The sequence below is a fragment of the Pinus tabuliformis genome, chromosome 5_2 (assembly GCF_031772625.1).
Source record: "Pinus tabuliformis cultivar Carrire ecotype Pingquan chromosome 5_2, CPIR1, whole genome shotgun sequence".
Taxonomy (NCBI): domain Eukaryota; kingdom Viridiplantae; phylum Streptophyta; class Pinopsida; order Pinales; family Pinaceae; genus Pinus; species Pinus tabuliformis.
In genome coordinates, this window is record NC_142306.1 from 217,301,765 (window position 1) to 217,325,584 (window position 23,820).

Genomic DNA, 23,820 nt, shown 5'->3' on the forward strand with positions numbered 1-23,820 from the left:
AGAAATGGAACAATCATTCTGCATCTACCCATGTGATAGAAATCTTGATCCAGGCACTAGAATTCCAGATCTGCGCTGCAAATCTCCCGCCGACACCAAAATTTCTGCAAAATGAGTTGATTTTAAATCAGCGATATCTCCCTCATCCGGACTCCGATTCGACTGATTTTTTTTTTTGAAATCGACTATTTTTTCACATAGAATCCAGATCTACAATTATATTTTGCAGAGTTTGCACCAGGACGTCCAGATCTGTGCCGCAACCTCGCTGCCCTGAAAATTGTCTACAACCCCACTGATTTTTAAATCAGCGATATCTCCTTCATCCGGACTCCGATTCAACCGATTTTTTTTTTAATTGGGTATTTTTTCACAAATAATCCAGATCTGCAATTAGATTTAGCAGATATTGCACTAAAACGTACAGATCTGATCTGCAAACTCGCCGCCCCCGAAACCTTGCAAAAAATAAAAAAAAATTCTCCACGGTTTGCCCAAGAAAGTGCTCTGATACCACTTGTTATGGATCTAACCCAGAAATATTATAGATCTGATATGAAAATATAAGACAATGCAAATAAACCCAGAAATAATATGAAATGATTCTTTATTATCAAACCCTTAAGGTAGGGCAACACCATACATTCACTCCTTAAGAAAGGAGAACACTCCACAAGCCATATGCTTGTTCATACAATAATCCTTCACTCTCTTCACTTGGAGTCTCTAGCCTCTATATAGGCCTCATACATATAATACCATGGGTCATTACCATGGTTCCCTCATACCATCAACTAATACCATGGGCCCCTTACATTATTATTAACTACTTGTGGTCCCTTACATGATATGGGTTAACCACATTATTTATTATTATTGCCCATCCCATTATTACATTATTACCTTAGGTACCTCCATTGGTACCCCATATTATCCCCCTAGGTATATAACATCCACCATCAAAACTCAAAAACATTATGTGATTTATTGGAAAATTCTACATTTGTTATCTTTCTTTACATATGATTGCTATGGCATAGAAGTTAATTCATTGCATAGATTAGAGTTCTTAAAATTAGTTAGATACTTTCCAAATTCAACTCATCTTTTCCACCATTGGTTGTAATATTTTGTAAATGAAAAGAAGAACAGGTGCATGTGATGTTGCAGGACTGTTGGACTTGCAGGCAAGGGATATTTTCACCATCTCCATCCAGGACTTATCCACTCTCTTTTGATGAATTCTAACCGATGTTCTAGATCTATGTTTTTAGGTCACCATGAGCAGCCTCCTAGTCCAAAATTGGCCTTCCTGAAGTGTTGAGCTTGGCTAGGGGTGTTGGTCACCTTCCACCCATCCACCACAACCTTCATCCATCTTGCCATCCCTTGATTCCATCATTCTTACCTTCCAAACCCTCTCGGCACCCTTCCTGTAGCATTTCAGGACTTCCTGTAGTAATACAGGAATCCTGCAGCAACTTCTGTAGCAGCCTATTTTGCCCTTGTTTTGACCTGTAATATGAGTGTAGCTTAGTATAGGTGTAGGTTGACCCCCCATCTTGGACTCCGTGATCAGAGGTAACACCTAGGCCATTCCCTCCATTCCTTATCCTTTACTACAAGAGAAAATAACATTAGCTTCTTCATCACAGATTTGGCAATTAGGGCATTACTTAATATGCATGTGTGAAATAGATAAATGATGCATGAATTCTGTAGGTTTTAACCTAGTACAAAAATTACCTACATATGAACTCTAGAAAATAGAAAATAAACAATGGCGAGAGCATAAAACATAAAACAAATATACACAAAGATTTTCTCCTAGATCCCAAAACCCAGACTACCAGATTGATTTTTCATTATATTCCTTTTTATGCTACAATACATATATATACATGTCGAAGCATCCATAAACCCTAGATTAGAACATAATCACAGTTCCCTTGACCGGATCTACAAAATACCATGGACAGGAAACCATTATGCCCAAAACCATGTGCGAAATCCATGCACAAAACCATAGGTAGGTCAGCCCACCTAATATAGGGTAAAAAACAATCCTGGGTTGCTGCGTCGACACAACATACATGGGGTTCTACTGCCCCCCCGCGTGGGGTATCCAATGAAAGAATATAACACACACCCAAAATTCTCCCACTTGTTGTTTTCTTTCCACGAGAGAGCATAGCCATTGGTCCAACCCTGCAACGCCCATCGTTTCTCTACACCAAGAGAACTTCTCAGTGCTTACAAACTTTGTCGACGCATCTACAATATTCTTCAAAGTGTCCACCTTTACCAACAACACCTTTTTATCCTCAACCATATCCCTCACAAAGTGATATTGAACATCAATGTGCTTTGTATTTGAATGATAAGCAGGGTTCTTTGCCAAGAAAATTGCACTTTGGCTATCATAGTCTATCCTTATAGCTCGTTGTACTAACCCCATACTTGAACACAATCTTTGCAACCAAACTGCTTCCTTACTTGCATGAGTGGTTGCCATGTATTCTACCTCTGTAGTTGAAAGTGCCACTACATATTGTCTCTTACTCATCCAACTGACTGCACCTCCAAATAGGTTAAACACATACCCACTTGTAGATCTTCTCTGATCCAAATCTTCAGTCTAGTCTGCATCAACAAAGCCATAGATATCCAAAATTCTTTCTAATCTTGGTCTTCTTTGGTAGCACAAACCATAATCACTAGTGCCGCACAAATACTTGAAAACCCGCTTCACTATTGTCCAATGCTCCTTCCCTCGTTTTGACCTAAACCTGCTCAATACTCGCATTGCATGTGCAATGTCTGGTCTAGTATAGGCCATTGCATACATTAGCCTACCAACTGCACTTGCATATGGAACACGGGACATGTCCTCTTCCTCTTCTTGTGTCTTGGGACACTGTTCAACATATAACTTTACACCTACAGGAATAGGAACCTTCACCAGTTTACTATCCTGCATATTAAACCTCTGCAGTATTGTCTCAACATACTTCCTTTGGTTTAACCAGAGCTTCCTCTTAGCCCAATCTCATTTAATTTCCATGCCCAAAATATAGTTTGCAGCACCAAGATCTTTCATGTCGAATTTGGAGGACAATTGGGTCTTCAAATCCTGGATAATTTCTTTGTCATTTCCAACCAACAAAATATCATCCAAATACAAGACCAGACAAATAACACGGTCATTGTTTAATTTAAAATATACATAATGATTTGCTTTTATCTGGTGAAGCCAAGTCCCCGTATAAATGTATCAAATTTCTAATACCACATCCTTGGTGACTGTTTTAACCCATATAGAGACTTTTTTAACTTGCATACTAGTTCTTTCTTACCCTTCACCGCAAAGCCTTCAGGTTGCTTCATGTGGATCTCTTCTTCTAGATCCCTGTGGAGAAATGTTGTCTTCACATCCATCTGTTCTACTTCAAAATCAAAAGCAACAACAACAGATAAAATTAATCTAATAGAAGCTACCTTAGCAACAGGAGAAAAAATATCACCAAAATCAATTCCCGACACCTGGGAATAACCTTTTGCTACCAACCGAGCTTTGTATTTCTCCATCTTGCCTTTTGCATTAATATTCTTATTAAACACCCATTTGTTGCCAATGAGTTTCCTTCCAACCGACAACTCCACCAGATCTCAAGCCTCATTTTTGTGCAAAGATACCATTTCATCAACCATGGCATCTTTCCAGAGTTTGCCATCCTTTGAATCTACTGCTTCCCTCACAGCTCTGGGATCATCATCAGTAATAGATAAAGAAAAATTTTAACAGAAAGCAGGTGGACTATACCTTTCTGGGCTGCCTTCTTTCTTGAACTGATCTTCCCACAGCTGGAGTTTCTGGCTCTTCATCTTCTGATTCCTCTTCTGCCGTAGAGTCTGATTCTTCCTCCTTTAGATCAAACTCTATCTTCTCATGTTCCTTTGGTAGGAATTCATGTTTAATAACATATTTCACCTCTCTAAACACCACATCTCGGCTGTACACAACCTTCCTTGTTTTTGGGTTCCAAATCTTATAACCTTTTAAACCATCCTTATACCCAATAAATATGCACCTTTCAGATTTACTATCCAACTTTGTTCTTTTCTCCTTTGGAACGTGTACATATGCATCACATCCAAATACCCTCAGATGTGAAAGAGAAGGTTTCTTACCAGTCCATACCTCTTGTGCAGTCTTATCCTCCGACACCGATGAAGGTGATATGTTGACCAGGTAACATGCAATCTCCACCACCTATGCCCATAATTCTTGTCCTAACCCGACACCATTGAGCATGCTTCTTGCCTTTTCATCAATGTCATATTCATTATTTTTGCAACTCCATTTTGCTGAGTTGTGTATGGAGTAGTCTTCTATCATGCTATACCACACTTCTTACAGAACTTTTCAAATTCCTTCTTGCAAAACTCTCCCCCGTTATCTGTCCTCGGCAACTTTATCTTCTTCTTTGTATGGTTTTCCACCAGAGCCTTAAATTCTTTAAACCTGTCAAAGACTTCAAATTTCTTCGTGAGGAAATATATACATGTATTCCTTGAGAAGTCATCTATAAATGATACATAGTACACAGACTTACCCAGTGATGGAACCGACACAGATCCAAACACATCACTGTGCACAAGCTCTAATATTTGTTTCACCCTCTTAGCACCAAAGGGGAAACTCACCCGATTCTACTTCCCATATACACAATTTTCACATAAATCAAAATCCAAAGAGCAATTAAACATACCTTCTACCATACCATTACCATGAAATATTCGAAGGCCCTTCTCTCCAATATGTCCAATCCTTTGATGCCATAGCATGGTCTTTTCTCCAGAGACCACTAGATTTTCTACTCCACTTTCAGGAACCACATAACTGTTGCACCCATCAATAACAGTGCTACCCATCAATAAAATTCCAATCTGAACTCCCCACATCAATACCAGTGCTCCTTGCACCATCTTATAGGTATCTTTCTCGAACACTTTTTTTACACCTGCATCATCCAGCTTGCTAACAGAAATCAAAATTCTAGCCAATGCAGGAATATGCAGAACACCCATAAGTGTTCTAATCCTTCCACCTTGCAACTTCAACTTGACTTTTCCGCGACCAATGATTCTAGCCTTCCTATCATCCCCTAAGAAGACATTACCACCATCATATTTCTCATACTCGCAGAACCACTCCATGCACCTAAGTCAATCAACCATGCCTTGTGATCTACATGTGTACTTGAAGAAGAAGACAAGTACACATCCCCACCTTCATCTAGGGTGGTTTTCGCCTTTGTAGAAGGAGCATAATCAGATCCCTTTCCTTTCTCAAGAGCTTTAGATTTATAGTCCTTTTTGAAGTGCCTTTCCTTTCCGCATTTCCAAGACACATTTATAGGTTTTCCTGGAGATTTATATCTCCCTCTAGATTTAGATCTCCCACTCGAGGACTTATTTTTGTTTCTGTTCTGGGACCGTCCTCGTACAGAAAAGGCATCACCATTCTGGACCTCCATATTTTTCTGTCTCATCTTCTTCGACAGAAAGGATGAGACTATTTCATCAAACTGCAAGGTAGTTGCATTGCTACCTATTGCAACAACCAAACTAATCCATGAATCTGGTAGAGAACATAATAAATTGATGCACTTATCTTCGTCTGAAATTTTAATATCAACAGATAATAACTGACTTACCACAGTATTAAAGGCATTCAGATGCTCTGTCACCGAGTCTCCATCTTTCATCCTCAGGTTATACATCTTTTTTCTATAGGAATAGTTTATTCACCAGAGACTTAGATTGGTACAAAATTCCTAACTTGTCCCACAAAGTCTTCGCCGAAGCTTCCCCTGATACATTCAACAATACTGAATTTCAGACACACAATTGTATTGTGCTCTTTGCCTTATGATCCTACTTCGCCAGTCTTCAGTTGACATTGTCATTGTTTTAGTACCCGTATCTATTGTGATCCACTGATCTTTATCCACTAGCAGATCCTCCATCTTGAGTTTCCACAACTCAAAACTCTGACCATTAAATTTATCGATCTCTATCTTTCCACTACTCACCATCTTCTTTTACCACAAGAATCGATCCCGCGGATCTCCCAAAAAACAACTCTGATACCAAATGTAGGCTTTAACCCCATACAAAAATTACCTACATACAAATTCTAAAAAATAGAAAATAAACAATGGCGAGAGCATAAAACATAAAACATATATACACAGAGATTTTCCCCTGAATCCCAAAATCGGGACTACCAGATTGATTTTTCATTATATTCCTTTCAATGTTACAATACATATATATACATGCTGAAGCATCCATAAACCCCAATCCATTAACCCTGGATTATAACATAACCATAGTTCCCTTGACTGGATCTACAAAATACCATGGACAAAAAACCATCATGCCCAAAACCATGTGTGAAGTCCTTGCACATAACCATAGGTAGGTCCAACCACCTAATATAGCGTTCAAAAAAAAAAAAATCTCGGGGGAACCCCGTGTGTAGATTTTCCCGTAGTTTTCACAAGCTCATGCAATGTACTAAAGCAAAGGACAAGAATCTACTTCTACTCTTCATAGTAGAAGCACAATAATTGACAAGAAGAAGAGAATCCAATACACATAACACAATAAATATACGGGGAAAGCCACGGCTCAAAAACCCACTATTTGTATTGCATATATCAGAAAATCGAGATGAGATTACAATGCTTGTTCTCACAAGAACAATCCCAACACTTAGTAAAATCAATCTCCAACTCACAAGCAAACTCTTGGCCAACACTTAGCCAATTCTTCTTCTCTCCAAGTCCCTATTTCCTTACGCAATTCCTATGGTTGATTAGCCCATCTTAACAGGAAATCAATGCATCCAAAATTGCGAAATCCCTTATGGGTTCAATTCTTGATTGCATGCGCCATCTGTACATCTCATAAAATTCTACAACAAATAGTACATTGTCCCTACGCTCTAGTCTCAACTGGGTCTTTCTCAGAATCAACATGCATGATTTTCTCATGAGGGAATCTTTAGTTAACTGGAGTAGCAATAGTTAATGCATTATTGCACCAATTGACTATTAACTCACTATTAGTTCCTCAAACAGTTTGGAACTAATTTAAATGGACTTAACTCAGTAAACTGAGTTAACTTATTAAAACTCATACTTAACTCATCCTATACCCCTATAATATAGGGAGAACATATACATGACTTCATAAAGACTTCCAACTCGAAATTCCTAAGCTAATTAAACTTAATTAACTATTTACAAGTAGCTATGAGAATAGAATTCGATTTTAATTCATAGTTTATTCAACGACAAATTAAACTGGAATTTCTTGCTATCATTTCTCAACACTCCCTCTCAACAAGAAAGGGATTATCAGCTACCCCAATCCTGTCTCTATGAAACTTGAATTTACATCTTGACAATGCATTTGTCAAGATGTCAACAACTTGCTCCTCCATGGGAATGTAATCTAACAACATGATCTGCCTCAATACACAATCTCTAAGATGATGATATCAGATATCAATATGCTTGGACCGATCATGAAAAACTGGATTTTCAAAGAGTTTGATACAACTCTGATTATCACAGTAAATCGCAGTAGGATCCATCTGCTAACCAAACAAACCAACCAGGATCTTCCTCATCTAGATAGCCTCACATGTTGCCTGAACTACATCCATGTACTCTACCTTTGCCGAACTGAGTGTAACCGATCTCTGTTTCCTACTATCAAGAAACTGCCGCTGACCCAATACTGAACATCCCTCCCGATGTGCTCTTCTTATCGGATGGACTCCCTGGCCAATCTGCATCGGTGAAGCCTTGAAGCTTCACTCCCTCTGTCTGTCTGTATCGTAACCCAAATTGAGTAGTGCCCCTAAGGTATCTCAACACAAGCTTTGCCACATTCCAATACAGCTTGGTAGGCCTAACCATCGCTTGACTAAGCTGGTTAACTGCATAGCACATATCCAGCTGTGTGTTCACCAAGTACATGAGTGAACCCACAAGCTGCATGTAAACAATAGCTTCCACTAGTTCCCCTAAAGTAGCATCCTCCTTCCTCCAGTTACCAGCTAGAGGAGTCTCCATGGGTTTACTGCTCTCCATGCAGAATCTCCTGAGTATCTCATTGGCATACTTGCCCTGAGATACAAACAACTCCCCATCTCCCTACCATACCTCCATGCCAAGAAAGTAATGCATGAGCCCCATGTCCTTCATCTCAAACTCTCTTGCAAGGTCCTCCTTGAAATATTTGAACAACTTCTCATCACTTGTTAGTATGAGATCATCAACATAAAGTACAATGAAAAAACATCTTACCTTCCACCATTTTGTGGTACAAGTTCTTATCTCCTTCACTCTTCGTGAATCCCAACCCAGTGAAGTAGCTATCTATCTTGGTGTACCAAGCACGGGGTGCTTGCTTCAACCCATACAATGCTCTGTTGAGTTGGCACATATGTGACTCACAGTCAAAGGTTTCAAAACCTTTGGGTTGCTCTATGTACACTTGTTCCTCAATCATGCCATTGAGGAAGGTTGTCTTTACATCCATTTGATGGATCTTCCAACCCATTTATGTTGATAGTGCCAATATAGATCTGATTGACGAGTACCTTGCAACAGGAGCAAAGGTCTCATCGTAGTCAATCCCCTCTACCTGTGAAAATCCACGGGGCACAAATATGGCCTTATGCTTCTCCACACTACCACTTGCTTTACTTTGTAAATCCAATGGGAGCTCACTACTGACTTGTCCTCCAGTCTCGGGACCGCATCCCAAACACTGTTTCGAACTATGGAGTCATACTCCTCCACCATCACATCAACCCAAATTGGCTGCCGCACTACTTCCTGAAAGGAAGATGGCTCTATCACAACACATGCACCCATAAGATCCATGTATCGAGTGTACCTCTCATGTGACCTCCTTTGCCTATGCTAAGAAGTGGGTGCTCCCACATTCTTTTGTGCATCATCCAACAATCTGTCAACCTCTCTAGTGCAGTTTCTTCCCTCTCGAGAAGACTCTACCTGAGTGGATGTCTCCACTCCCAGAACCTTTGCATGTGGCTACTCCACATCAATCTGAGGCTCCTCAACCTTAGGAGCTAAAAGCTCCTCATCCGCATGTAGCTCAATCTCCCTCTCAAGGGAAACTTGCATGGCCTTCTCCTCATCAAACTTGATATCCCTGCGAACCACTATCATCCAATTGGTCAACATGTACACCCGATAGTTGTGAGGTGTATCAATGTACCCCACAAATATCCCCAACTCTGTTGTCGGCTCAAGCCTCTTCCATGCATATTTGGTCACATGGAAATATATCACTAACCCAAAAATCCTGAAGTGACTAACATCTGGCCTCTTACTGGAATAAGCCTCGTATGGTATCTTCATCTCAAGTATTTGATGTGGCTACGATTCTGAACATAAACCGTTCTGTTTCATGCCTCACCCACAAGTGTAGTGGTAGGCCCTAATCATGCAACATTGCCCTCGTTGCCCCTACTATGCTTTTGTTCTTCTTCTTAGAAACCCCATTCTGTTGAGGATTATGGGGTGCCGTCAACTCTCGTTTAATCCCTTCTACTACACAAAAGTTCTTAAACTCATTTAAGACATACTCACCACCATTATCACTCCGTAGAGCTTTAACCTTCTTGCCTAACTCTTTCTCCACCAATGCTTTGAACTCACAAAACTTTGTGAAAGTTTGATCCCTTTTTTGCATGAAAAATATCCAGCATTTACGAGAATAGTCATCAACAAATATAACATAATACCTGTGTTTGGCCGTGGATGCCGTCGAGAATGGTCCACACACATCTGAATGGGCTCTCTCTAGAATAGACTCTGCTTGACTGTCTCTATCTCCAAAGGAATACTTGGTGTATTTTCCCAAATTACACCCCTTACATGTATCAACTTGCTCAAGCGTACCTTTGGGAAGACTGATAGAGATCTATTGCAATATCTTCAAAGCCCCATGATGCAAGTGACCCAATTGCTTGTGCCACAACTCGCCAACGTCTCGAATCTACATATTTTCTGCTTTTTAACTCAAAGCAACACACTCCTCTACCTCTAACTTATAGATATTATTCACACAAATACCTATCTTCTTTACTTGACCTGTGGTTATGTGTTGAAGGAACGCATTTCCTTTCAAGAAGATCACATCATAGCCTCTATCCTCGAGCATGGCAACGGATACCAAGTTCTTCTTAAGCCCGGGTACATACATAACATTCTTCAAGGTGAGTTGAGCCCCATGCTCCCTTTGAAAAGAAATCATGCCCAATCCAATAACACTATACTTCCCGTCATCACCCATCTTGATATGCATTTGGAGATCTTTCTCCTCCAAGTCACTGAATAACTCTTCGTCGCAAGTCATGTGAAATGAAGCTCCATTTTCTAAGTACCATACATTTCCAAACATTTATGACACCATGCATGCAATGATGGAAAAGTCTAATTCGAATTGAGAGGCCAAAGCCTCACCCACTGCTCCTCCTGAGGACTTCTCCTTAGACTTCTTGAGTGGACAATTTGTGGCAAAATGTCCCATCTTATGACAATGAAAGCATTTAACTTTCATCATATCTTTCTTCTTACCTCCATGATAAGAATCCAATTTGGAATGGGAATCTTTCCCTTTCCCCTTCCTTGCCTTAATCGCTAAGGCACAATTCTCTTCATCATCAGTCTTTGATGAAGAGCCATCCCTGGTGTTCCTCCTGAAATCCTCCTGCATCAAATCCAATCATAGTCGTTCACAATATTGCAATTTCTCCCAACCATTGACAGAGTTCTGATAACTATGCCAACTCTTTGGGAGTCTTAGAAGAGAAAGACTCACCATATCCTCCTCGGCAACCGTGATTCCAACACTTCCAAGTTCATCACGACATTGAGTGAACTTGGTCAAGTATTTGGAAATAGTCTCGCCTTTCTCCATTTTGATTTTTCGAAGTTTGTCCTTCAGTGCCAATTTCCTTTGGTCACTACTGTTCTGATACAAATCCATCAATGTTTTCCACATAACATGTAGATTTTCCTTGCCATGGAGACTCGAGACGATGTGGTCTCGAACTCCCTCAGGGATTATCCGCCTTGCTTTCGCCACACACTTCTTCCATTTGGCCAAGTCCTATGCATCCGATGCTGCTCGCTTGGGGACTTCTTGATTAATGAATTACTTCAAGCCATTATCTTCTAGCACAACCTCTATCCTTTCCCTCCACGCTATAAAATTCGAGCTGCCTTCCAAGGCTTACTCGAGCCGCAAACCGTAGAATGCCATCTGTCGATCCTCAAGTATGAAATGCAAATTTGAATTTCATCTGTAACCCTGAACTTGAAAACTTCAAAATCTCCTCTAGTATATTGTTCTCATCTCCTATACCATGTAGAGTCTCCTATAGATTCACAAGCTCATGCAATGTACTAAAGCAAGAGACAAGAATCTACTTCTACTCTTTACAGCAGAAGCACATAAAGATCGAGCAAAACAATAATCGACAAGAGGAAGAGAATCAAATACACATAACACAATAAATATATGAGGAAAGCCACAGCTCAAAACCCCACTATTTGTATTGCATATATAAAAAATTCAAGATGAGATTACAATGCTTGTTCTCACAAGAACAATCCCAGCACTCAGTAAAATCAATCTCCAACTCACAAGCAAACTCTTGGCCAACACTTAGCCAATTCTCTTGCTCTCCAAGTCCCTATTTCCTTGCACAATTCCTATGGCTGATTAGCCCATCTTAAAGGGAAATCAGTGCATCCAAAACTGCGCAATCCCTTCTAGGTTCAGTTCCTGATTGCATGCACCATCTGTACAACTCAGAAAATTCTACAACAAATAGTACATTGTCCCTACACTCTAGTCTCAACCGGGCTTTTCTCAAATCGACATGCATGAGTTTCTAACGAGGGAATCTTCAGTTAACTGGAGTAGTACTAGTTAATGCATTAGTGCACCAACTGATTTTTAACTCACTATTAGTTCCTTAAATAGTTTGGAACTAATTTAATTGGACTTAACTAAGTAAATTGAGTTAACTAATTATAACTCATACTTAACTCATCCTAGACCCCTATAATATAGGGAGAACATATACATGACTTCAGAAAGACTTCTAACTTGAAATTCCTAAGCTAATTAAGTTAATTAAACACAATTAACTATTTACAAGTAGTTATGAGATATAATTCGATTTTAATTGAAGGACAAATTAAATTGGAATTTCTTGTTGCCATTCTCAACACTGTGCAGTGGGGCTATCACCCCCGACAAGGAGGGCAACCACCCCCCCGTGACCCCCCTGCTGCACCCGGTGCAACATACATGGGGTTCTACTGCATCCCCCCCCCCACGCGTGGGGTAGTCGTGGAAAGAATATAACACACACCCAACAAATTCTTGAGTTGTGAGTTGGTAGAATAATCTTTTGCTTTCAAGTGAATTTGATAGCTAGAAGTTTGATTGCAATTCGTGTAGTTTCCTTTCTGCAGGTAGCATAATTCTTGTGTTCTTTCATGGATTGATTCAGTAGCATTTATGAGTAGACAACATTTACAAGTTAGAGTTGAAAAACATTTACTTTTTTTGCAATAGGACTAGCTTTTGAATTATGCTTTCAGTAGTTAATCTCACCTAGTTTAGTAGAAGAATGGTCTTGGAGCCCTAATGATCAAATGACCTAGTTGAGGGTGGCATGAGTATAATTCCATCTAATATGTATATAAGATTGTCACCTCGAAGTTTGTACGAACCCCGAGTCGATAAAATAGAGTTGAGGAGCCTCTGGGAGTTGCAACACTCTTGGTGTGATACCAAGGCCCACCAGGAAGATTGTAGAGACAATTGCTTTCTATTGAAAGTTATTAGGGGAAGGGGCTTTTGTAATCAATTCACAGGTAGGCATAGGGCTTTTGGCTTTTGGCTCTTGGTGCGGGCTAAAGATGGATGGTCCATTAAGGGTTTCCCATGAAAGGTCATCATGGGAGAAGGATGTAAATAAATGCTTGATAAGTATCCAAAGTATTGTGGGAAGATAGTCCAAGCATTTGGACAAATTAAAAGAATTAGCATCGGACATCCAGGTGACTAGCCTTTGAAAAGAGGAGAGAAATCCTTTCTAGAATCTGTGTCATGTATGATGTGGATGGAAAGCAACAAGAAGGAAGCAACTAGGAAGTGGAAGAAGAAGAAGAAGGCACGAGTCTTGCCTCCATTGTATAATAATGCAAATATGTTATGGGCATATATGGTTTCTAGTTGACACTGGGTAGGTTGAAGAATATGGGATGCTCTAACAAAGAAGTTGAAGGAGTTAATAAATATCTTAAAGAAGGTTACTCTTTTGACACAATGACAACTCAGAGCATCAGAGGAGTGTTTTGAGCCCCATTTCACCAGAATAATACATATGAGGCATGTGGTGTCCCCCTCTGAGGATAGCGAAAGGAGAGGGACATCACAACCAATGAAGATTCCTGGAGGCAAGACATTAAGAAGCAACATAGGTGTTGAGAAAGGCAAGTAAACAAAAGCACGAAGAAGGACCAAATGATAGGAGGAGGTACATCATCATTGAGTGGGAGTGATGGTCATATTAACTACCCTGCTAGTCTAGAAGATGGGGGAGCTCAATGGGCAGGCCATGTGTTAAGGGCAAGTCCTGAATATTGAGTAGATGTAGGGTTAGTAATTCAACATTGATAATCAAAGGTAGCTTTCTACTCACAAGCAAACCACAGTTATAGGGTACCTAGGGTGGTACCCCTACATCATGATGATAAGTTGGGTGACCTAAGCCAAAAGATGAGAAGTTGCCTTAGAGAGCACATATATTTGAGATTGTAGTTAGAGATATCATCTGAGGAGGCTTCATCATCATGATAGTGATATCCGATGGGAGATAACCAAAGGGTTGTGGTTGGACTATTGCAAGGATGGCAATGACTTTGAGTGGAGGAGGATGTGAGGCCCTATAGTTGGGTGTGCACCAAGGGTGACATCTCCATTGCATGACTTGTGATGAAGATATCACAAGGAATGTGATGAAAGAGGATGTTGGGTGAGAGCGCACCAACGCTAGGTGTTGAAAAACCAACAATTGGGTTTCCATTAGGCACATGTGAGCATCTTGTTGGCATGGTAAATGTGCGTGACTAAGCACCCAACTTGCCTAATGTTGGGTGAGGAGGCCTAAGACGACACAATGAGGAGTAGCATGGATACCCCAGGACATGGACCAAAACGCTCCTAGACAAGTGACCAAGAAGTGGACAAGGTCAACCTGGGACAAGTTGGACCAAAGTGGGGACACCCTAGTGGAATGGTTGTGGGTTAAGTCCCCAAGATGAGTGAGCCAAAATTTGGCATTTGTAAAGATGAAACGGGGGAGACGTGCTAGAGGCACCCAAGACGAGACAGACCAAGGCATCAACCAAGACGAGACGAGGGACTAAGGGTGCGAACAAGTAAGTTAGAACAAAATTTGGTGCCCAATGGAATGAAATTTGAGGTCATTTTTGCAACGAGTGTCGACCCGACTGAGCTAACCTACACATTGGGCATAAATGAAATGCAAGAGGGAGACCTTGTTCTTTAGAAGTATGTGCAAGATGGAACGAAGGAGAGATGAATTAGACAAGGATGAAGATCAATAAAAAAAACAGAGTTGAATGGGTCAAAGAAGGATTGAACGAAATAAAGAGCGATCACATACATTGTTTGAAGAAGGGCAAGTTGTGAGACGAGAAGAGAGCCGAGAGTGAGCGCTTATACTTACTATAGGGTAAGGCCTGAGGACAAGGACTAGCTAATCGAGCTAAATGACCAAAGGGTGGAGATGACTTGTGAAGGAATAAGGGGCAACTTGCAGTAAGGTGGTAGGGTGGCCCAATGGGGTCATTAGATTTTTGTGGTTGGATTTGTTTGTATACTTTGTAGTTTTTGCTTTAAGTTATGGTTGATATGAGCCATTGTTTTGTACAATTGATGTACATATGCTTTTTAAATAAAAGCAAAAGGTTAGAGGATCATTTCCATTGAAATTGTGCATGGAGATGATGATAATGTTATCTTGCATATGATATTCACGATTTATGTTAATGGAAGATGATGAGATAATGTTATTATTGTCCTATATTTGATGGATTTTGCACATTAATAAAAATACAAAGAACAACATGGGTAATTACATCGTGAGGCGTAATCTGGCTGAAGTAACATTGTACTACACTAGTCAGTTCCATGCACTCGGGGGATTGTGGTGTGCCCAAAAGGTATCTTGTGATCGTAAGAAGCCTTGGGGTCATGACAGTGGGAGACATTGTATGGTTACAATTGAAGAAGAAGAGGTTACAAGGTCTTGGTGAGAAAATCAACAATCTATGATATGGTCCCTTTGAGACACCAAAAAAGGTAGGAGATGGTGCCTATAGACTCAATCTACCCCCATACATGCACATTTACTCAGTGGTGAATATAGAGAATTTGAAACTCTATGAGCCTTCCATGTTGGATCAGGAAGAGGAACGAGTCCTACATTTTGTAGACAATTTGGTACTAGATGTTGAAGCAAAGATGACAAAGGATATAACTTTGTAGAAGAGTTATAAAATAATAAGACAAGAGAAACATGACCTTTGACAGATTGCGTTGAAAGGATAACTCAAAAAAGGCTAAATGGTACTCACATGAGAAAGTAGAGGAAAATTTTCCTCACCTCATTTGGTAAAACATTTTGGGAACCAAAGCCTCCCAAATTAGGAATATATGATTGAAATTGGACCATTATATTATTTTTAATTTGTCTTGATAATTTCAGAGTGGAAAATTTGGAGGAATAAACTCACATGACCATTTTTACTGACAGGTCCTAGTTTGGAGAATTTGGGTTTTAAACTTTCTAGAAGAAGTTTGAAGCATCAAATGACTTTTTTGGGGTTAAAACTCTGCCACTTTGGCATGACAACCCCTAATGCCATTCTACACATAAATACCTTTCCAATGATGCAAGAATCACTTCAAGCGAAGTATGTATAAAAAAGTTATGCCACTTAGAAGTTTATATTCTTGTTTTAACCACAGTGATTTAAGAGGATGCCACATCAACCCCCATTATTCATGGAAAAGGGGCTAGTTGCATGATCATGATGAAGAAGACTCTAGAAGAGTTGATATTGTAACTCTACTTAAAACTTAAATGAGTCAAACTTAACCACTACTAGGCTATCGGGTTATGTTATAATAGAGCCACTAGGAGGAAAAGGGGTTCCATTATATTTGAATGCATTTTGTTCCATAGAAGAACAAACTAACTTAGAGAGAGAGAGAGAGAGAGGTATTTTGTTCCATAGAAGAACAAACTAACTTAGAGAGAGAGAGAGAGAGAGAGAGAGAATATAGAGATTTTTTGTATTGTAGCGGTTCACGGGTCATAGGTCTCACTCCTTTGCGCTTGCAGAGAGAGAGAGAGAGAGAGAATGAGAATATAGAGATTTTTTGTATTGTAGCGGTTCACGGGTCATAGGTCTCACTCCTTTGCGCTTGCATCCATTCCATTAAGAGAAATAGAGAGCATAACAACCATCTTCCAGCTTGGCTTTCTCCTGTAACTGTTTCCCAGCTTGCCTTTCTCCTGTAACGGTTTCCCAGATCATATCTCATGTTCATTGTGGTTTGTGAGTTTTATTTCGTTGTTCTCTATTTTCCGTATTTTATCTATTGCATGCACATGCATAAATAGTAAGCAATGAACCCAAAATTCTAAGGAACTATCAATCTTCATATTGTAGATTTCAGAATTTTCAAATGTATTTTAATAGATGTGTTGTGACGAACTATCTAATGGAATATCCACAGTTGTTTTCAAATCTCTAGTGGCATCCTTGCCCAAATTGAAGTGAAGTCAAGGTGGGTCCAACATGCACCAAAGTCCAAATGCCATTTGTTAAGGTATAATGCCTACAAATCCCACTTCCACCTGCTTTGAAGTATCTTGTCTATGTCCTTTGCAATCTTAAATGTCCAAACTTGGTAATCCTTCACAAGAACCATGTTTCATGGTGAATATTCAAGTAAGCCACCCAAAATTTCCATCAACGAATATTTTAGGGAGTCCCCTCTCACTTAATAAATGATTAGCTAATAATAGTCCTCCAATTTCTTAATCTTGTGTAGCTTGATATTGACACCAAGATGCAAGTTGACAACTTTTGTTTTGTGTTGATACATTTCCTTCTTATTCGAGCATTCCTCGGTCCTCCAATTCCCAAGCCTTCTTATTTGAGTTGATAACTTATCGATGGTGCCTTGATCGTGATTAAAACATTCATCTTTATCCCTTTACCAAATTTTAGGCCAAGTGAACCATACATCAAATCTAATGGTTTTAGATCAGTGGAAGTGAATGCATGGGGTAAATACGTTTGTATTAGATTTAAAGACCCAAATTATTTTGTATGTAGGGAAAAATCCTCCAAGCCCAAGAGATCTTCAAAACAATACTCACTTGACCACGATCTATGTTAGACTTAAATGTCACACAAGGATGATGTGACTGTAGTAAGCATCTCACCACACAAGGATGCCAAATCAAATATTTGGCTACTAGCACATGCCCTTTTCAATTCTCCTAAAAATGTTATAATGTCATCCACCAAGGACCCGATCCTTATCGTCAAGGGTCAGATTGGGGGAATGTTTAAGATATGTAAAATTATCCATTGGATCAAACTAGATTTATATCTCTCTAATGGATCATTCGAGAAATTGACAAGATCTAATGCCATTATCTAATGCTAATATAGTTATACCACAAGCTCCTATTGCAAGAACCCTATATCGAAAACCTTGGCTTGATCACCATGGAGGAAGTCTAACTTACAACTTTAAAAACCAAAATTTTGCATAGAAGTGTGTCATGTGACTTGTGTTTTTGGAGCCATTGAATAAGGTCTACATAGTTGTAAAGACAAATTTTAATCATGGTTCCTAGTAAGATGGTTTTCATCCTTACACCTTTGCTTTCAAAGATAGAACAATCACACATGACTACTTTTGTTCTTCTCATCCTTAAGAATAAATCATTACTTCTCTAGATGCTTCATCGTGAACTTTTAGTTTTGGTTTTAGATTTAATGATCATGATTTGCTTTGCTTGTAACAATTTATGTGCATACAAACACTAGTGAGTTAAATTTTGAGTGGCCTCACTCTATCAAGGGTTTGAGCATTTCCAACATTGTGCTAAGGCTCACCCCTCTTTCTATGTACACTTTGGCCTAGCCTCATGGGGGTGGGGAAAGATAATATGCAAAGCATATTACACTTAAGGTGGATAGATTGTCCATCCAGTGTCACTACCCACTTCTACCAAGGCTAGGCTTAATGGGAGCAACAATAAAGGTGGCAACAAATCAGATGGATGAGGGAGCGGGTGAGGGGAAATATTGGGAAAAACATAATATTATTAATAGGTCGATTCCCCACCTTCAACTCTCTTATGCATTATTAGTGCCATAATGGTTAATAAAAGAGGGTTAACATCAATGACATATGCCCCCTTTAACATTTATTGATTTAAGAGAGTTTCAAGAGACAATTATTTGAAAGGTGCTTCTCCGCCATTATCCATATTGTTTTCAGGTTCTCCCTAAATATATAATATATACTTTGTAAAATCCATGGATCCCTTAAGGATGTGGTAAATTAATCAACAATCTCAATCTCGAGAGGAAGGAATTTGATCCATTGACTAGGTAGTTTCATAGCAAAGACAACATAATGCACCCTTGTTTGGCGAATTCTTCTTTAAGGTTAAAAGTATACACTAAAGGCTATAAAATGTATGCTTTGATTTGCAAATGCAAATTATGGTCACCATACAAATCCCCAATGCATTGAAGTAAGAACCGCTAACACTATATTACAAGGCAAGCTTATACTATGAAGATATTGTTTTAATCACCATTCAAAGAATCAAGAAGGTCGTAAAGGAGGAATCATGGTTTTGGGGTAGACTTCAAGTATTTTTTTTTTAAACTTTGGTCCCCTTATTTTAACCATGCATTGATATTTACCACTATAAGCTCAGTTTGAGTTGGATTGTTAAACCCCACCATCTATTTGTGGCACGAGGAGATCTTGCAAGCAAATGCTAACTTCTGTGGGAATTTCATTAAGATGGATCCTAGTGAAGAGGATAAAGGTGCTTTTTCTTTTGTGAGGATTTCCATAGAGTTGGATTGGTGCAAATCTCCCTTAGATAAGATTATTATGCACCATGGAGATTTGAATTGGATTTAGTAGTTTGATTTAAAAAAACATTGCTTACATATGGAACTTTGTTTAGAAGCAAGTTGTTTGAAGGAATTTTGTTAAAAAAGGATAAGTAACAAGGTTAAGGGCATTGCCATTTTTTTAAAGGATAAGTAAGAAGGTTTAGGGCATTAACTATCCTTTAAAAGTAACAAGGTCGAGGACATTAATGATTCCGTAAAACTAACAAGGTTGAGGGTATTGCCTATCCTTTAAAGTCATGATGGATTCCAACAATTGAACCCATGGAAAAGGGGGCAAATAAACACTTATGAGATAGTTGTAATGAGTACTAGTTGACCCACAATTCTAATGAGCAAAAATGATCACCCTAAAGATGCTCATTTGCAAAATTCTATAATCTAATGAAGGAGATTTCAACAAAAAGAAAAAAGAAAAAAAAAGACTTAACTTTGATTAAATTAGCAAAGAAGAAGACTTCTTAATGTTAAAATATGAACTTTAAACCCTAAAAATACAAAACTTAAAATAGAAGATAACAAAGCAAAAGATTTCTAACATTAAAATACTAACTTCCAACCCCAAAAAATATAACTAAAAAAAATGTAATGAAAAACAAAGTTAAAACATTTTAATCTTTATTACCTACATTTATAATTAACCACATTAAATTTAATAAAATTTTGTCTTCTAACAAGTTACTCTCTTAAAAATCAAATAAATCTAAAATTAAAATGTTATATATTTTATTAGATAATTGTTATTTCCTTTTTCCTATTAACAGAAAAAATACATTGAAAAAGATCAATATCACATACAATTTGCATAATCATTTTTCTCAAATAACTGAACTGAACTTACAATTAACCCCAACACCAAGAAATCAATTTTAGCTCACAGAAAACCGTAGCAATTTTAACTTGAGAGAAGACCTGCTCCTTAACCTTGTTGAACAATTTTTCGAAAAAATAGTTTTTTAAGTTTTGTTTTCATATATTATACTTTAATATCACCCGACCTTTACCCTTAACTATACCCATGCTCTCAATCGTGAACCAATCCATCTCTCAAATTCAATCCTCCATTGCATTTCATATCCTGTAATCTTCACATATTTTTTTCAAGGGTTTTGTGTGTTTCTACGCGCAGTGGTCGTCATGCCTTACGTTCCACCTCACCAAAGAAATGGAGCAGCAGCAGCTGCTGCGCCATCTTCTTCTGCTTTCGGTAACGCTGGTAGAGCTGCTGATCTAGGCGCCCACAGGCCAGCGGATGGATATTACAATTACAGTGCAGGGAAGAGCTTCGGAAATAATAAAGATTACGGTACCAGCTTTGGAAATTCGAATAGGCGAGGTTCGAATCCCCGGGAGGACGGCACTTGCAACGGCGCCGGTTTCCCACACAGGCGGCCCGATGCCCGCGGCTCCGCTGTTCCCGAACCCGTCTTCTCCCAATGGCAGCCTTCTGAGCGCATTCGCCGTCTTCAAAACGATCAGGTATGCTTAATATCGGTAGCCTCATTATCGCAGAGATTTAAAGAGGAACAATGCTGCTAGAATTTGCATTGCTAAATGCATTATTCCAAAACACCCCCAAGCTTAATCTTTAACGCATTTCAGTCTATTTCAGCCGGGAGCAGGTCCTGGGTTCGATTCCCAGCCTGTCCATTACCAACAGATTTTCGACAACAGTAGTTGCACTGTTCTCAGATTATTACTGTACCCTCATTCCTGTCTTTTTCTCTTGGCTCTGTGCCCCAGATATATGTTTTAGTAATTTCGAAAGCTCTCATTTTCATCTCTCTTTAACCTCTGGATTTTGTTTTAAACAAGAATTTGTTGGTGGCAGCATTTTTATTACCAATATTTCATCTACTACGAGCCAGAAATGCAGCGAAAGTTGCTGCACTGCTATATTTTCTTTGTAATACTACAGCCTGGCTGTAATACGATGAATAACTACAAGTCCTTCTGCCACTAAAGTTTTCTTTCATGAAACATTTAGATAAAGGGTACTTTGTGATCTGAGACGATCTCTTGAGTCATAACGAGTGGTTATTTATCTGACGAGTAAAATTAAGTCTTAGGCACCTTGCGAAGTACTGTATAGATGGAGAAAGATAACAAAGCGTGCATACCAACATTAGTTTTTTGTCTTCTTTGAGAAAACGGGTATTTTCAGTTGGTATAAGACTTGCAGAGGCAGAGTTTTTACTTTTATCATCTCAAAAATGCTCTAGGGAAACAGATACTGATATACGATTTCTTATTCATGCTTCTTTTGATCCATTTGTAACATTTATCCTCGTCATTAAATCAATATATCACATGTGGAATGTCACATTCCAAACGCAGTCCTTCGCATCACATCGGCTAAGGTTGGTTATTCATGGCCAAAAAACAGCTAAAATAAAGAGCACAAACAAGAAAATGTTGACAAAAAGCAAAATTAGCCTATTGATATTTTTTATCTGATTGCTCAAAGTTTTCTAATAAGAGGTTTACATAATGTTCTGCCCTGCATTTAGCATGGGACTGGCAGAGGTCTACATTAACGTTGGATCCTCCAAGCATTGAGAGGCCTCAAAATCTTCTTGGTGCAGACCTCAATGTATTTACACTTAGAAGTCTTTGATGGTGCAAAAACTTGAGGTTTGCACCTAGAGATTTTTGATTCCTCTCGATGCTTGATAGATTTGTCGTTAAGATGGATTTATGCTGGTTGGAGTCACACACAATCATGCCAAAATACAAGATTATGAAATATGTTGATAATGGCATCAATGACATCATCCTGCAACACTAATAGGCTGTTGCAATCAGGGTTTGTTTGAACTAATTATTGTTTCTTATTGCTAATTTAGGATTCATTTGGGAATTGTTTGGGTTAATTAGGGTTCTTCGTATAGTTAGTGTTTACTTATGTCTTTGAGTTAATTAGGTTTCCTTAGCATGTAATTAGGGTTTAGATAAGGTTTCCTTAGGTTTATTAATGTATAATTAGGTTATATTAAGGGTTTATTAAGGTTAATTAGCATCAAATTAGGGTTTACATAAGGTTTGTTTAGGTAAATTCTAGTTTGGCTGGGTTAAATGAAGGTTTATGAAGTTATAACTAGGATTAAGTTGGATTTCTTTATTAATTAGCCTCTATAAAGGTATAATTAAGGTTCCATTTGGTTTAAGTAGGGTTTTTATATTGTCAAACAAGGGCCTATATATGATAATTTGAGTTTGTTTATGTCAAATGGGGTTTATCAATGTCTAGGCTCTAATTAGGGTTTATCTTCCATTTACTTGAGTTAAGTAGGGTTGAGAAGGACCTATAGGGTTTCTTAGTCTCAAATTAGGGTTTAGTTAAGGATTTCTTAGTGGTAACTTATGGGTCAATTAAGGCTTGTTTGAATTAAATAAAGGTTGTTTACATTACATAGGTTTTTATCATCATATAATTGCCATAAGAGTTTAATTTGGGTATTTTTGAATTTTTTTGGGTGTAAGCTAGCCAATCATTTTGTATTAGATCATAAAAAAAACGCAAGAACATGAAATAGTTCTCTATGTTTACTGGTCCACCATAAGGGAAATCAGAGCAATAACATATTATTACTATTTTGGACTATTGAAAGAGTCTGAAACTAATGTAAAGACAAAATAGTTATTGTCTTTCTAGCCTACTATGTGCAGATATAGTATAAAATAAATTTATCCTATTGACCTGTGATTTCAAAAAGTGACTAAGTGGTATGCCTAATAAATTCATGAAAATATTATTAAGTAGGGGAGTCCACTTGAATTGTTATGGGTAGATTGGTATCCTCTTCTGAATATGCGAACTCCAAATCTACAAGCTTCTTGGCAATCTTTGTTAGTTTAGTGTCCAACTTCCTGGTTTGCTTCTAAGTTTATCTATGCAAAGGAGGATTTTTCTGTTGTTCCTTGGACCTTTCCATGAGTACCTTTCCCATGATTGACCTTTCCATGAGTACTAGATTAGGTGATTTCTCTTTCTTTGATAATTGCTTGTGATGTTCTTTTACTTGATGTACTTGTTATTAACTTCTGTTATGCAACCAACTCACAAAATAGAAGAAAAGATAGAGCAATGACTTCAAAATCAGTCTCTTTCGAGGGGGAAACCTAGTTTACATTACACAAATGAACAATTCTTGGATGATTCAAATGACAAGACATCCTTTCTATATATAGGAGTCTAAGGGGTCACAATATAGTCAAAGCCGACATATCAATAATAATGTAAGGGCACAACAATAACAATACTGGGCTTTTATGGGGCACAGTAATAACAATATGGGGACAACATGGGTACAACAATAACAATAGGGGGTTATAATGACAATAATAATAAGGGAATACACTAGTATTATAGGGACCTAGCATGCCCCTCTCCTTCAGAAAAGTGTTGTCCTCAACG

At 38.5% G+C, this 23,820-nt stretch overlaps 1 protein-coding gene across 1 annotated transcript in view; it reads left to right on the forward strand.

Annotated features, from left to right (window-relative positions):
• The first annotated feature begins 20,410 nt into the window (after positions 1 to 20,410).
• Positions 20,411 to 23,820, forward strand: part of LOC149158326 (DEAD-box ATP-dependent RNA helicase 20-like) — a 246,380-nt gene continuing 242,970 nt past the window's right edge. The window contains exon 1 of the mRNA XM_089436196.1: positions 20,411 to 20,882. Within this exon, the coding sequence (XP_089292322.1) occupies positions 20,541 to 20,882 (342 nt within the window). The 5' untranslated portion in view covers positions 20,411 to 20,540. The remainder of the gene's footprint in view (positions 20,883 to 23,820) is intronic.